The sequence below is a fragment of the Sebastes umbrosus genome, chromosome 8 (assembly GCF_015220745.1).
Source record: "Sebastes umbrosus isolate fSebUmb1 chromosome 8, fSebUmb1.pri, whole genome shotgun sequence".
Taxonomy (NCBI): Eukaryota; Metazoa; Chordata; class Actinopteri; order Perciformes; family Sebastidae; genus Sebastes; species Sebastes umbrosus.
This window is the reverse complement of record NC_051276.1, coordinates 29194786-29211570: the sequence shown is the minus strand read 5'-3', so window position 1 is coordinate 29211570 and position 16785 is coordinate 29194786. Positions and strand designations below refer to the sequence as shown.

General features: G+C 41.7%; 1 protein-coding gene across 1 annotated transcript in view; it reads left to right on the top strand.

Moving 5' to 3' along the window:
- si:dkey-215k6.1 (transmembrane protein 132C) overlaps window positions 1–16785 on the top strand; it is a 295611-nt gene that overhangs the window by 151608 nt on the left and 127218 nt on the right. Inside the window, exon 4 of the mRNA XM_037777558.1 lies at window positions 2020–2160. Coding sequence (XP_037633486.1) covers window positions 2020–2160 — 141 coding nt within the window. The remainder of the gene's footprint in view (window positions 1–2019; window positions 2161–16785) is intronic.

Below are 16785 nucleotides of genomic sequence, written 5' to 3'. Positions count from 1 at the left end.
CTTTTACCCAGGAGACTGCTGTTTGTATGTTGTATGAAACCAGAAGTCAAAGTTGATTTATTTGTCACATAACTTCCGTACTTAAGTTATGTTACTTCCGTAGTTGTTTTAACCCAAACCTAGGGCTGCAAAATTAATTGAATATTAATCGCGATCACAATTTTTGCTTTAAACAATTAAATGAACATGATCGCCTGAGATATTGACGTTAAAAATAAAAAAAATAACACCTCTTCCGGTGTTATTTTCACCCAAACAACGATCTTTTCCTAAACCTAACTAAGTAGTTTTGTAGCCTCAACCTAACCAATTTGTTTCTTGTGAAGACTGAAGTTTATTTTCTGAACAGACTGGTGTGGAAATTGACACATGCGTCACCCTTTGTTTAAAAAATTCGGAACAACTTGTCATACAGTACAAACTGTTGTATAAGGATATGTTGAAACAACACACAACAACGGTCAACCAGAGACATTTTTTCCCTCCTTTAAAATAAACCAAGAAAAATGAGTTCAGAGTGAAGCAGGAAAAAAAAGTGGGTTTTCAAGTTTTCACAAGAGAATCATTCCCTTTGCGGCAAACACCAAAAAGCATCTTGTTTAGATTCCTATACAGCACACAGGTGCATCTATACTGAACATACATACTCACAAACATATGTACGGAGATGGGGCACGGGGACTGGCCTATGTGCTGGCAGTTTTTGGCAGGACATGAAGCGAGACGAACACAAGACAGTAATAATGAGAGAGGAGACAAAGACGATTGGCAGTTGTTGTTTTTTTCTGTGCGGAGGAAAAAGTTTATTAGAGAGTACGAGTGTGTTGGTATTTGTCGCTTGCCAGAGACTATTGTATGTGTGTTAATAAGAAAAGCAGTAAACAAGTTTGTGTGTGCGTGCCGATGAAGTGTGTTAATAAACTGAGGGAGGGTCTCGTCAAAGTGATAAATAGAACAAAACACACCGGGACGGATTAGAGAGAGAGAGCGAGGGGGAAAGAAAGTAAAGAGATTAACCATAGGATGCCTTGAGATTGAAGGGTGGAGGTGGAGGAGGGGATGAAGTAAGGTATATAGGGAAGGAAGAGAGGGAGGAAGGAAACCACAGAGGGATGGATGAAAGGCAGAAGAAAAGCTTTAGGAGGAGGTGAGGAAAGGAGATGAAAGAGGAGACCTGGTAAGGAAAATAAAGGCGAGAGAGCAACGAGGGAATGAGAGAACAAGGAGGACATCTGGAAGGGAAGGATAGGGGAGATGGGAAGGAAAGGAAGGGGTATGAAACCGAAACAAATATGGAAGTGTAGGGAGAGTTGGAGCCAAGAGAAGTGGAGGAGGAAATCATCCAGATTAAAGGAAAACCTGGATGAAAAAGGAAAGAGGCAGAGATGAATAGTCCTAATCTAACTGGAGAGAGAAGAAAGGAGAACTAGAGAAGGGAGAGGATGAGGGATGGCAAAACGTGAGGGATAGGTAGCATGTTTGTGCAAGAGAAAGATAGAGTGAAGGTGAGAAAAAGGAATATTTGAGGAGGATAAAAGGAAAAGAAAGAGAGCAAAATTAACAGAATAAATGACAAATCATATCATAACTAATTGGCTCTTCATTGTTGCCACATTTTGTGTATTTGATATAATCTCCATCCCATCTGAGTCATCCTCCACGCAGCACTTACTTACTAAAATATTAACTTTCATAAGAGCTTCTCCCGCCACTCCTTTGTCTTCTCCCTCCAAACATACCGTGGGAGGCAGCACCACGCTGCGTGAATCAATTTTAAAAGACATTTTTATACAAAGAGTATGGCACATATCAGGGATTAAAGAAAATCAGCGAGGAAATCGGGGCAGGGAAATTCCAAGCGAACCAAATTCAATTTTAAGCAAATTCCCCCGAACTGTCAGTCACTGTGACAACTCGGCTCCCGCTTTCCTCTTTTGTTTGTGATGTGCTTGTGTGAACTTTAGATTAACCTCGCTCTCTCTTCTCTCTCCCCGTGTCTTTCTTCATCCCTCTCTGCAGGGTGTGGTTCCAGTCAGGCATTAACTTCCTGGCTGTGAAACCCAGCAACCTCGTCGCGTGGGAGATCAAACAGGAAATGGCGCCGGGAAGCAGTTCGTTGGCGGTGATGTGTCAGAGACGGGTCTCCTCCACGCCAGAGAGGTAGGGCTGAATCTCACATATCTGCTCCTTGTTTTCAACAGCTTCCTCCGTTATCAGCTGATTAGCTTCTTATTAGGAGGAGGTTGTGTTTTCGGTTGGGTTTGTTTGTTTGTCAGCAGGATTACACAGAAAACTACCGGCCTGATAATCATGAAACTAGTTGGAGGGGTGTAGCATGGAGCAAGGACAGACCCATTAAATTTTGCAAGACAGTGCATGGCCTTGGCGGAGGTCTTTGCTCTCCGACTGCCCTTCTGGGTGCATAAAATGTCTGAGGTGTGTGGTTATTCTGTTGCCCTACATTTTGTAAATGAGAGATCTTGGTTGTTTTTTCAGTGACAGTTTCTGCAAAAAATAACAATGAAATATTCATGATTAGTGCATCATCCACAGATTTGAGTTTACAAGGAGTGGATGGCTCTTCTAGCTTGATTCTGTTTTTTTAATGTAAGCTTTCTAAGAGCTTTTAACAGTGTAACATGAAAAGCTTGTCTTGCTGTCTATTGACTGATTGCCTCTTGATTTGACCTTTGAACTGCAACCCCTAACCCATAAAAGTGTGTTTCGGTAGCCTACGTAGAGAGGCAAAGTCCCGGTTTGTCGTAGTATTTCGTTGACGTAACGTAATCTTACCTGATGTGTTTTATCCAGCGACTCCTGGTGTTTTTATCAGCCGAGAAGCGAAAGAAGGAACAAGACCCGTTGCTCGTGGGAGTAATCCCAGTAGGAAACCCACAGACATCGTAGCCTCAGAGAGAGAGACGTCACTTACACTGACTTTTGGGTGTGTCGTCTTTCTACTTACGTATTTTCACAGTCTGATACTTCAATAGTTTTACAACTAAATTGTGAGAGCACGAGCAACGGGTCTCTTCTTTACCTTCCTGGCTGATAAAAAGACCAGGAGTCGCTGGATAAAACACATCAGGTAAGGTAACGTTACATTTGTGCGTGGAACATAGCTTAGTTAGTTAGCTAGCTAGTGTTGGTGACGTATATTGTGCGAGATGAGAGATGAAGTTCACTGAGCGGTTTCACACAAAACTAAATGATACTACGACAAACATACGACAAACTGTCTTGATTTGCAAAGCTATGTTTTAAATTGACAAACGTGTGATTTATGGCAATGAATCAATTTAAACGGGATCAGAAAAATATTTGTCTCTCGCCGTGAACTACTGTTCATTTCTTTTTCCGAAATAAGGTCCACCAGGAGTATGTACTGCACTACACATACACACAGTGGGCTGACAAGCAGCAGTGGAAAGCACTGACCCGTGTGTCATGCTAAATTTGCCATTTACTTGGTAATTGCTCTGCTATTATGTGGTTGGTTATGTTAGTGTGAGCGTCTGAATACGTGTGTGTGTGAGTTTAGTTTGTGTCAGGAGAATAAATAAAGCCTGTTTTTTTTTTTATTTTGTTGCTAATGTGACGGGTGATCAGTACTTGACCTCAGCGCATGGTCACGATGATGATGTCGCATAGCGCTGATACAAAAGATAACAGACAGATTAAATGTAATCACTGTAGATGAGATGTTAAAAAGCCCAAGGTGGTGAGAAAAACGTCTCACTTAAATAAGGTAAAATCAAAATGTCAAACAGAGAGTGAGGTTAACTGGGTAGCAGATAAAAAGAGATTCACAAGGCACAGAAACAACACAATGCATGAGTAACAGGTAGCAGAAATACATTAAATGAAATGAAACAGCCTTGATGCTGGAAATACCGTTGGTTTGACTCACATACAGTACAGTTACAGCTTAAAGCAAGCTCCAAGGACTACAGTTAAATTATTTTATTCCAAATTCAGATATGAAAAATGCTTATTCTATAATTGACAGAAGCACAGCAAGGCTTAATAATTGTTGCTAAATCACTGTAATACCTTCAAGGGGGAGAAAATCTTTCTTTTTTCTTCTGCATTTTTTTACTTTAAATGTTCTTTTTTAAAGTAAATGGCATTTTGGAAGATTACTTTAACTTTAAGTGAAGTATTCAGAATAAGTTCAACTCAACTGTGCTACATTCAAAGACTAACAGCTGTCCCGCAGTAATGCTCAAGGATTTAGTCCTTCTTTTTTAACCTTTTATCTCACACAGTTACACATATCTCTTCCTCCAACCTTGTGTCGGAGTGACTCAACTTCCTGCTTCACTGTCCCTTTTCCCCTCTCTCTCTCTCTCTCTCTCTCTCTCTCTCTCTCTCTCTCTCTCTCTCTCTCTGTTGGTTGCTGATGAATGACTTCCCATTGCATGAAACTATTATAGCAGGACCCCAGCTCAATGAGCACCACTTAGCTAGCCGTTAGCCACGTCTAGCCTTGACTGATGGACGGCATCAGCAGCAACGGATGACCCAAATGTGGCACCGAGGGAAATAAAACTGATGACACAACAGCTTTAAGCTTTCTAATTAAGAGCATTAGTTAAAAGTTTCCATCAGATGTTTCTAAGACTCTGAAGCGAGTGTCTTTGTACAGTACGTATAGTACAGGATGTACCATATTTTATTTTGGAGGGGGGGGGGATCAATATGGCGTCGAGAGTCATACCTATAATTTACCATTTTCTAAGCCCCACCTCCGTTAGAAACCCTGCAACGCCTGCCACGGCACATACGCTATACAGTTTACTTTAAGGACCAGTGTGTAACAATTAGGGGGATCTATTGGCAGAAATGGAATATAATATTATTAAGTGTGTTTTCTTAAGTGTATAATCCCCTAAAAATAAGAATCGTTGTGTTTTCGTTAACTTAGAATGAGCCGTTTCTATCTACATAGGGAGCGGGTCCTCTCTATGGAGTCTGCCACGTTTCTACAGTAGCCCCAGAACAGACAAAACAAACCCTGTAAACTTTTCCTGCTTGGGTCGTAGTAGATAAGGCTACTCGCTCCCGTCGTCGCCGTCGCTCTCTCTCTCTTGCTTCACCACTCACTTCCCACGCACACACACTCTCTAAGCACGTTCTCTTACAACAAGGCACTCAGTGGGTAGAGCGTCCTTTAACCACAAGGTTGGCGTTTCGATCCCCTGCTCCGCCTCTACATAGCTAATTAGGCTAATGTTATCTCCATGACTTGGTTGAAAACATTGTCTCTGACTGACTTTTTAATGTATCTTGTTACGTAACTTGTTATGTCATAACATTTTTCTCGTGGGTTTTTGTTTGGGAAAGTCTAAAACAAGCGAAACTTTAAATACACAGTATCGCTCTTTCTACAGTCTTATGCTCAACGCTTGGGAATGCTGGTTGATTAGCTATGATTGGATAATTGCTGATTGGGGAAGGGTTGTATCAAAAGGTCAACTGGTGGATACTGGTGAACAGAAACAAATACATAGTATTGATGCTGCAGATACAGTATCTCTTGAATGGATTGCTCATGGACTCATACTCCTGCGGTGCACTTCAGCACAGTCGGTGGAATACTGAAGGCGTTTGATGAATTTCGGGATGTGCCAGCCACTGTGGCCTCAAGGCAGGGAAGTTATTTTCCTGGCTCGTTGTCACCCATCAGGATGGTGTTGTTTGAGGTGTTGAGATGGAGGTGATTCTAAACGGCTGCTTATTTCCCTGAGTTCTGGCACGTATCCACGTTTTATTTCTTACCCTGAAGGGAAAACTCATCAAAGTGACGTCAGGGTGAACACAAAGTGAGGCTTTAGAAACCAGATTATGATATGGCTCTCTCACAAAGACATACACGGAGAATCGCAGATGCAAACACACACTCTTTCACATTCACATCCTCTTACACACATACACACTCCTGTCGTCTTCAAAGTGATACTGTAAACAAAGACATGCCTAAAAGCTCAGATTATGATGCGGCAAGCACAAATCTATACGAGTGTATTGATGTACACACGTGTAAATGCACAGGACTGTACAAACACGGGCCCAACACACACACACACAAGATGCAGGGCTGATTCAATGCAGTACCTCTGCACACACACATACAGTATATACAGACAGTTGCCAGCATACAACAGGCAAGATCACAGTCTTTTATCAGCGGTTGTGTGGGCGGGATGGCTAATTAAAAGAGATCTGTATTAATCTCTAATGAGATATTACTGGTTGAGACATGAAACAGCGAGTGTGCTTTTTTTATGAATGAGAGGGTGGGAATGATTACTACCTCTGACAATTAATCCTGTGAATTGATTCCTGTTACCTATTGTTGTTCTGTGACATAATGCGATCTGACGTGATACGGTGTTCAGTGTATGCCTATAATAGAGACAGTATGGTGAGTGGATGCAGTAATTGGAACCAGAGCGTAGGCTTTTGCTGTGTGTGTAGGTGTGTTTTTCGTGTGTGGTTGTGAGTGTGTAAATGGTTGCGTGTGTCGATGAGGTGGGTGTATGTATATGCTGTACATACATAGTACTTGTATGTAGGTTGACAGTTATGTGAGACCGAAAGAAGACACAAATTGTTGATCATGATGACTAATTACTGTTCCATCATCACGTGTACCGAGAGACCTCAATTTGTTTTTCATTAAAGCACCCCACAGAAGTTTGGATCAAAGCTCTTCTTCAGCTCTCATTTGTTTCTTTATTGTTTTTGATTATACAGTAATTATTAATTATTTTTATATTTCTCACTATTAGCTGTAATTACACAGCACCGTCCAGCCCAGTCGCGTGAAAAGGTGTGTGAGTGACACGATAATGCATAAGGCTAAAGTATGTAAAAAGAAATATCCTCTTGCTTTAGGCGTGTCATTTTCATGCCATGTAATCTGTACTGGCAATGGACTGTATATAAGAAGTGGACGTAGTCACCGTGACGTCACCCATTAATTTGTGGACTGCCGTGTTGAAGCCTTGAATTCAGCATTTTGCAACCAGAAGTGACACGAGAAGGTGAAGCTAAGTAGAACCGAACGCTGAATAAGACATGTATTGGCGACCAAAATTTAACTTTGATGCAGTGAAAACACACTGTGAAAGGGTTAAAGTTCTAAGACGAAAACACAGACAACACCCAGACCAGACAACGCTGTGGTAGCGACCTGTCAACCACAAGGTAGCCACGTCCTAAAGCATCTCCTGCTTTATAGTCTATTTGACTCTAAATGGGACCATCATTTACTAAATAAATGAACATCATACTGTATTGAAGAAGACTTTAAACTAGCGATTGAGACCATAAACTCATGTTTACGATGTTTACTGAGGTGATAAATCAAGTGAGAAGTAGAGTCATTTTCTCAAAGACAGACTTCTTTTAGCAACCAGAGGAGTCCCCCCCTGCTGGCTATTAGAAAGAATGCAAGTTTAAGGCACTTCCGCATTGGCTTCACTTCTCAGACCACACCTACTGACTGTAGTCATGACGTTGAATAAAAGGGGATTAAGACCGCCAACGGCTGGTGGGTGGGGAGGCGGTTGGGTCCAACAAACACCGGACTTTCAACCATGACATCAGTGTTTCATTTGGAAGTTAGTGACATTTGTCACATGTTTTAGTGAAATTTTGAGCGTTTGTCGTTCGTTTAGTGTGTTTTCCGTTCAGTAGCGTTGTTTCCGTATGTATTTTACTTATTTTAAGCCAAACCACAACGTTTTTCTTGAACCTAACAAAGTGGTTTTGTTGCCTCCCTGCTGGTACTGCACCTTCATTCAGGTGTGTAATATTCATGCCACAGTGGGGAAAAACGTGACACTGACGTGCTATCCTCTGGTGGACCAGCGGGTCTATTACGTGCTTTGGCGTGATATTGGTTTGCACCGTCATACTGAGTTATTGACATTCTGCTTACTCGTGCCCCCCTGCCCTTCTGCCGTTGTGTACCAGTGCTCTGAAAAACAAAATATAATGAGATGTTTGGATCTGCATGTGTGTGCCTCCTCTCCCTCAGAAAATGTCATTGAGGCGCCCTCGAGCGACATTTGTCTTTTGTTGGAATTCATTTTTGATTATCATTTCATTATTATTCATTCATCTGTCCCTGCTCATGTTATTTCAGCATCATTTTAATATCATGTTATTATACAGTATGATCCTGCTATGTGTGTTGATTTTACAAATTTGTTGGATTATTCACTTCATTTTTCATTTATAAGCCACGTTGCTTATATAGTAGGCTTGACCTTATTGAGTTTTCAGTGTTGATACTGATATTGTTAGTCATTTTCACAGCCTCTCGGGAGTTTAGTCTCACTTGTAAAAATGAGTTTCTCTGTTCCTCCCACTATGTTTACAGCATTTTTATTACTTTGCATGTTGAATAAATTAAACCTAACAAGAAGTGGAACAGGCTCAGTATGACCTCAGTGTTGTCTGCTGGGTTATATGAGGAAAATGTGCCATAGTTTATGAGTGTGGCTGATGTTGCCAGAATGGGAGCAGTGCTCTATTTCATGATCATGATTAGATCTATAGATTAACACTAATGGGCTCCGTTCAATACCAGAAGTGGGGTAATGCACTGCCCACACTCCATACAGGGACATGCTATTTATCTGATTGTGTGTGTGTGTGTGTGTGTGTGTGTGTGCGTGTGTGTGTTTGGCTATCAGCTAACAGCTAACGGAGCTACACACACAGCTGAGTGCATCGTCGTCACTAAGCCGCTGCTCTGCGGCCAGAGACGCAGTTATTCTGGGCTTAAACATTAAAAGAAGGTGAACCTGAATATTTTTAGACTTCCTCTTGGGGATGGAAGAAACAAAATCATAGCAGCAATTTTCCAGGAAAGCAGTGAAATTGTTGCATTTTAGACGAGATAATCATTGTTTTTGAAATAGTTAAACCGTGAACACCAGGGGCCGCTTTCATAAAGGTTCCTAGAACAAAGAGTTGCTCCTAGTGATGAAATTATAAGAAAACTCTTAGAATCATGATGTTTTCCGAGAATTTCTCCTTACGATTAAGACGAGATCCTGGTAAAGATAAAAGCCCTTGAGAGAGCTTCTTGAGGTGAAAAACAGGAGTTTAGAGGATGAAGAGTTTCTTAAGCAGAGGAGAAAATGACAGAAAAACAAAGAGGTCAGAGAAATATTCTCCAATCGCTGAATGACAATGAAATGCTGTGGAGTAGATTGTTTGTGGTTAGTCTCAAACATCTCCAACTCTATAACGCCAGAAATGACAGTGATCACTACACTAGATATTTGGCCAGCATGTTATAGGCTGCTTCGCAAGTAGGCCTTTGTTTTCCAACATTTTGTAGGCTACTTTTAAAGTATGGTTTAAAATCTATTGTAATATATTTATACGATTTAATTTTTAAATTGTATTCATAATTACACCTTAATAGAGACTAAATTCTATGATTAGATCTATTGATTTCGCTGTCCATTCTATGCCCATTGTCACTAAAGGCTTTTACACACCTGCAGGTTTTTTTTCCATGCAATTAATTAGTGTTGCATATGTTTCAATCTTGAACACTGTGCAGTTAAATCAAATCTTTATACAGCACAGAAAAGTCTTTCAATCGAATAGTTATTAGATTCTGGTTTCTTACGGCGCTAAAATGAGGGCGAGATCCTGCTTTTTTTATACAAAACGGCAAGTCAGTGAACAAGCAAGTCTAAACTTACATCACTGTCCTGTTGATTCTTAACTTTTTACATATTCTGGCTGCTGATTGAAATTCGATTCAAAATCTAAAATCAGCGCAGAAAACTACATATTTTCTCTACTTTCTACAGTATCAATGACTAATATACTAATTAAAAATACAGTAAGATCTCTAAATGATGACAAAATGGTTTATGTGCCCGTTATATACACACGGTCTCGACTGTAGACAAACTGTGCATGCTACAACCCTAAAATCTAAGCTCCAAAGTAATCACATAAACACACTCTCATAGTTCCCTGTGTTTGTTTATGATAATAGTGTAAACATTTTTTAAAAGCCATGTAGTGGATCCCCAGCAAGATTTCAGATCAGATCATATTCTATTAATGTAGCTCTCCACAGATACACACAACATTTATATGTTCAGGAACACGTTTATACCCACTTATGCAAATACATGCAAACACCCCCACTAAAAGCACACTCACACGGACATATATACACACATGTTGCTGTCGCATGCATCACTGCATTCCTTATCACATACTGTCATTTCATAAATGTTATATAAACGTCTCACTAGGTATTCAAACAAACAGTGAAGTATGTGTATGTGGATGGTACCTCTGTCTTTGTATCTAGACTTTATATTGAATGAAATGAAGACATGCTGCACAGACATGTTCACACAATCAAATGTTGCACAGTTTTGATTTGCACAAATGAGGAAGGCTACAAGCACTCATATCAACTTTAATGAAATGCATTACAGTCGGCCGGAGAGTGGAGATATTTCAGTTCTGACACACACACACACACACACACACACATATATATATATATATATATATATACACCCAATAGCATTAGATCATGTCGAGTCAATCTTCTGTATGTAACCTGTGATAAATCCTTGGAGCCTGTATCATTCTGAAGGATACTTATACTTGAAACTCTTGAATCACTCATTCAGCTCCACACACAGAAACACACACAGGTGTGAAGATTAAGTCAATAGCCTTAGGAATTCGTTGTTTAAATAGACTCATGACAAACATTACATCTATGAAATTGCCATGAGTGATTATACATTGTTGTAAGACTAAGAATGACAATTCTTTTGTAATGAATACTGATTCAGTGGACTCAATATCCTAGCAATTTATAACTATGTCAAACAAGACTGTTAATTGCGCAGAACAGTAAAGAGGGCAAAACCATGGAGCGAAAAAGGAAAATTATTAATTACTCTCCGACGGGGGGCCAGGCATATATTATGAAAAATGCTTTGAACTTTGGATGTCAAATTTAATGTCACGTCAGATAAAACATGACAAACAACTGAGAACATAGTCAAGGCACACGGAGCACAGCCAAACAAAAAGACCCCTAAGAATAGAAAAAAGGGCTGTCAAAGTTAACACGATAATAACGTGTTAACGCAAATTCATTTTAAGGGATTTTAGGTTGTAGCGGGCTCATTTTTAAAGCTAGAGTGAAGATACTGGCATAATATGAAACTAGAAATACCTAAGGAATCTATTGGTTCCAAACATGTCATACTAGCTGAGGGATTGCCTCCACAGGGCTCTCAACATGGCGACGGCTTAGCAAGTGGCAAACAGCACAAACAGTTCAAACAGCGGCAACAGTAATGACAGAGCTAACACGCTGTCGGTCGAGACGGCGTTATCAGCGGTAACCGCCGTATGAGCGCAGTGCAGAGCGGCGGCCATTAGCCAGCCAGTGAGGCACAACAGAGAGAATCACATGCATTAAACGGCGCACACGGCCGGCCCGGCTATGTCAACAAAGCACAGAGAAGCTCTGATTGCAACACAAACAGAGGGACTTCATTCTCTGCTCAGGACGACACCGCTCAACTATATCTATATACAGTATATTTATGTACTTTATATTTGCTGCTATATTAATGCTCTGAATATTGTATTGTGAACCTTTAATGTTTGAACTGGTTTTAATCCAAATGAGGAGAGGGAGAGATGCAGGGCGCGGGGTTAAGTGTTGTATGGTTTTAGTCGTTTGTAATGACAAACTAACTTAACAGAGAGCTTTTGTTTTGAGTGCTGGCAGTCTCCCTGGGATACATACACACACCACACACACACACACACACACACACACACACACACACACATACATAGCATAGACATGGGGCCAAGATGTCTGCAGTCTCTGTTGGCACACATGAGGATTAAAACACAGCAACAGGGAGGAAGCATAGAAAGAGAGAGGGTTGCCTGCCAGTGAGAGAGAGAGAAGGAGGGGAGAGAGAGAGAGGGAGAGTTAAAATGAGTGAGTCGGGACGGAGAAATAAAACAAGGAAAACGAGAGAGAAAGAGGCCCTGAGAGCACGACAGTGTTGCTGTTAGTGTTCGTCCCTGGAGAGAGAAAAATGGAGAATTCCCTTCAGATAGTTACGCTCATATCCCATTTTCTTTCATTGCAGTGTGTGTGTGTGTGTGTGCGTGTGTGTGTGTGTGTGTGTGTGTGTGAGAATGAATATTTATATGTTTGTTATAAGCATGCAGATTCAATTTGTGTGTGTTCTTTTGTGTAACATGTTTCTCTGCCCCATCAGTCTAACCAGGGCCAAAGTACTTGCCCTACTTTATCCTAAAGAAATTCCCCTGATACCACATAAACACACATGGACACATACTGTATGCACACACACACTTAAGTGAATGTGTCTCCTCATGAATGCCTTTCACTGACTACATTATCTTATATTACATGGCACTTCATGCCAGGCATTAACCCACAACATGAGCTCAGTCCTTATTGTTACTTTAGCCATGCAGACAGTTGGGTTTTTATAGGGACTATTTCTTTGGTACAATGGAGTAGAGGTGGAAACCATGAATCACTTTGCCGATTTCAATCATTTCATTCAGTTTAAAGAGTCTCTAAGTAGTCACTTTTTTCATAAGCTCAGCAGAAGCATCGCCGTTTAAAAGCACTTCAGTACGTACGACAGTAAGTAAAAGCATCAACATTCATAGGCTCTAACGTTCAGCGCTGATTGTGACTGTCAGTAGTGCTTTCAGTCTGTTTCTAGTCCAATCTGTAACATTCAGTTCAGTACTTACTGCACAAAGCTATCCTATACAACTGTTTGCAACTGAGCTATCACATGACTGTATGATAGCGTCTGTGGCCTTTAAAATACGCTTTTAATGGGAAATTAACATACTCTGTATTACGGCCATAGATTGTAGTCACTGTGACGTCATCCGTTGGTTTGTGCACTGACGTTTTGAAGCCTTGAGTTTGGCATTTTGGCTGTCGCCAGTGACAACAGAAGGTGGAGCTAAGTACAACCGAACACAGGATAAGACATTTTTAGCCGACCAAAAATGTTATAATTAACTTTCATGAGCTGAAAACACACTGTGAAAGGGTTAAGATGAAAACACGGACAACTCCCGAACCGGACAACGCCTTGGAAGTGAAACTTCATCAAATTAGGAAATTAGCCTTAAATAATCTCATTTCCAAGTTCCCATTAAATAGCCAAACATTTTCTCTTTGCCATCCCCCCACTCTGCGTTTCCTTATCCCAAACTTTCCCAGAGAGTTTTATGTACTGTATTTCAACACCTCAACCCCTGAGTATAGATTTGACCCTGAAAAATGAAATATAAAAAATCACAAGGATAATAGTGCAAGTTCACATACACAAATAAAAAAGTCTGTGGGGTTCCTTTAACAGAAGAGCAGAGGAAATGGCCACTCCAGTGGTAATAGTCTGTGTTTATCCTCTCTTCCCTTTATTGTTCCACACAGAATCGAGGCCAAAAGTGTCTCTAAAGGTGCATACATGTACACGTTTACTCAAACAATATGTGTTTTGTTTGTGTATTGAAGCATCATCGATAGCTTTCTTCCTCCCTCCTCTCTTTTTCCTCATCTTCCCCTCTTCGCCCTCTCTTCCTAGATTGCTTGCAGATTGACTATTCTGTTTTTATGGTCTTATTTTCTATTTCAATTCCGCTCAAGCATGTTTGGCTTGCAAAAGGTCGACGACGCCATTCCATCTTTGTGTATTTTGTTCCCTCACATCTTGACCCTGAACAATAGTTTGGTCCCAAACAAACATTTTGCCTCAAGTGGGCTTTTTTTTGGGCTGTTTTTTTTCCGTAGTTGGAGCCGGGGGTTTGTGGGTGAGGGCTGTAAAGATGTCCGGGTTTTAAAGATGATAAACATCGATGGGGCTTTGACAAGAGAGGTGAAGGGAGGAGGAATTGAGAGAGGACGATGTGGGTGAGCACGGAGAAGAAGGAGGAGGAGGAGGAGGAGGAGAAGGAGGAGGAGAAGTTGTATGTCAGGAGGGGAGAGATTATGGAGGAAATATACAAGAGGAAGAAAGACTTGTAAGCTGGAGGTGGACAGCACAAAGGAATGGAAAACGTTAGAGGAGGAAACGTAGAAACGGAAAGAAAAGAAGAGGTTTAAGGGGCCAGAGAAGGGAAGCACTAGAGAAGGGTAATTTCTAAAAATGTTAAAACTTCAGGTTTAAAATGTAACTTTACGGCAGCTTTGTTCCCGCTGACACGGCAGGCAAACCAGCTACCTGTAAGTGAATAAACCTTAAAATAAATCATCCTGCAAGAAAATACTTTTGGGAGCATGGGTCATCTGAATGAATTTGATTCAAGTCCTTGTAACTTCAGCTGGGATCCATCAGTTTGTCTCCGAGGTGCGCCGTAATTTACCTCCTCTGGAGTTCCTGCTGTCATCCAATTAAGTAAGTTGACCCATGAGACAGTCCCCCCCCCCTAAAAGAAACACTATTTACTGTGTTTCTTAGGCTGAAGATTCAATCCAGAAAAATGAAAAGTGACAGCTCCACAAAGGATACCCCTGTTTTTCTCCAGGTTATAAGACACGTTATATAAGAGGAGGAAAACGCTAGCTGTCAATTACAGGGAAAAAAAGGGCATCAAGACAGTTGGGATGAAGTGAGATCCGTTGGGATGAAGGCAGCATTTGTGTTCATTACGTGTGGTTTGGTGAGCGTTCATGTGCTCCAACACTCTATCATAGCCCTGAGCGATGACCTGCGCTGGCTAATTAGGCCTCGCAGATATGGATGGGGTTTATGTGTACAGCCTCGCCTAGCATCATTCTGTCACTCACTGAAATGACCCTGGCCACCTGAGCACACTCCATCACCGGGCCGGACTCATATGCATACGGCGGGAACGCATGCGGAAGCACACATACTGAGTTTATTGAATGAGCTGCGTGGGATCACAGGGTTCATGAAGTAAACACACACACACACACACGGTACAGGTCATGCGAGCACTTGCGTCTAAACACACAAACATCCGTGCAAACACACACGCGCTGTACTTTTCTGAATGTTTTTGTAGGCCATGCTTTAAATAACCTTCCAATCCCATTGGCTTATTCCCCTTGCTCTAACACCCATTCCTCACCCCTCCCTTCTGTCTCCCCCATCCTTCGTCTCCTCACCCTCCATGTCCCTGTTAAACCCCCCTGGGAGCCTGCGTAGCGGGATGTGTGGCTAATTAAGGCGACCTACGCGGACCCGGCGTGTTCGAGTCCCCCTCCTTAGAGATGAACAGTGTCATAGAGCGAGCGGCGGTGCCGATGCTAACACTAACTCCCTGTCCCTTGTGTGGGTGAATGTGCGTATACGTGTTTGACACCTCTTCGTCGACACACACTCACACACAAACGTTGGAGATATCCCAGTCCCTTTCCGCATTTCTTTTTCACTCTATTTGCTCTCTTATTCCCATTCCTTCCCTCCCTGCGTCCCGGATGTCCTCCCTCTCTTTCACACCACACAACTTGTCCTCCTTTCGCTCTCTCACCCAACCCCTCTTCTCTCTCTCCTCCTGTCCTTCCCTTTTCCCAACCAGCTCCATTCTTTCATTCTGTCCTCCTGCTTTTCGCCCTCCTACCCTCCTTAGGCGACGGGAACCCCAGGGTCCCATTGCTGCTGTTTAATTAATTCTTTTCATCGTGTAAATCAAAAACTGAGCTTGTGTCCTTGACTTGAGAGCTCTCGAGCATGCACGAGCGAATGAACGACACAAACAAACTGAGGGGACCGAGCGCCTCCGTCTCCCAGGAGGAGGCTAAAAGGATCCGCAGGAAGAAGAAAAGGAAAGGGAAAAAGAAGTAAAAAGTTGCTTTTACTTTGTTAGAATGTGGAACGGAGGATTGTCTTTCAACGGGCAGAGAGGGGACGGAGGAGTAAAGAAAGGGGGGACTTAGAAGAAGTGCAGCATTCTTGGCTTTTAGGGGGCTGGTGAATCTTTTGAATGACCAACTTTGGGACGAAAAGAGCTCTGGGAGGAGAAGAATTTAGGGAACAAGGCAAGTTTGGTCATTTCATATATAACAATTAGGGCTGTCAATCGATTAAATTATTTATTTGTGATTAATCGCAGGGTCGTCCATAGTTAATCAAAATTAATCGCAAATTAATCACACATTTTTTTACAAAACTGAACCCGCTACAACCTTAAAAATCATATATTGCATTAATGTGTTCAATACATTATTGGCCTTCATGTTAATCATAATAATCTCAGTGGAGAGAACAATAATAAGGTGGTGGGGACTCCAGTGACCTCTTTGACACCCCAATAATATAAAGACAGAATATAGAAAAGGAGTAAAAACTATGTTGAAAGAAGTACTGATGTGCAGGAAACTGAGGCTAAGAGGAGTGACACGCTGTTTAAACCACAACTTTGTAAAACCATGCTGGGAGAGGAGGAGAGCGGTGGAGGGAGGGAAGGATCGACATCTTTGAGTGTTTTTCACTTTAATGGCCAGCTTATAGAGAAGAGAGAGGAGGAGGAGGATGGTGGGAAGGAGGGGGAGGGAGAAGCCAATTCTACGTCCTTTTTCTTTCATGGCTCTGGTGAATGCCTGTATTTTTAGCAGTGAGCGGGAGGAGGGGAGGATGGTGACAGAGGGAGTAAAGGATAGAGAGAGAGAGAGAGAGAGAGAGAGAGAGGAGACGGGCAGCTGCTTTCTTTGCCTGGTTGTCTTACCAC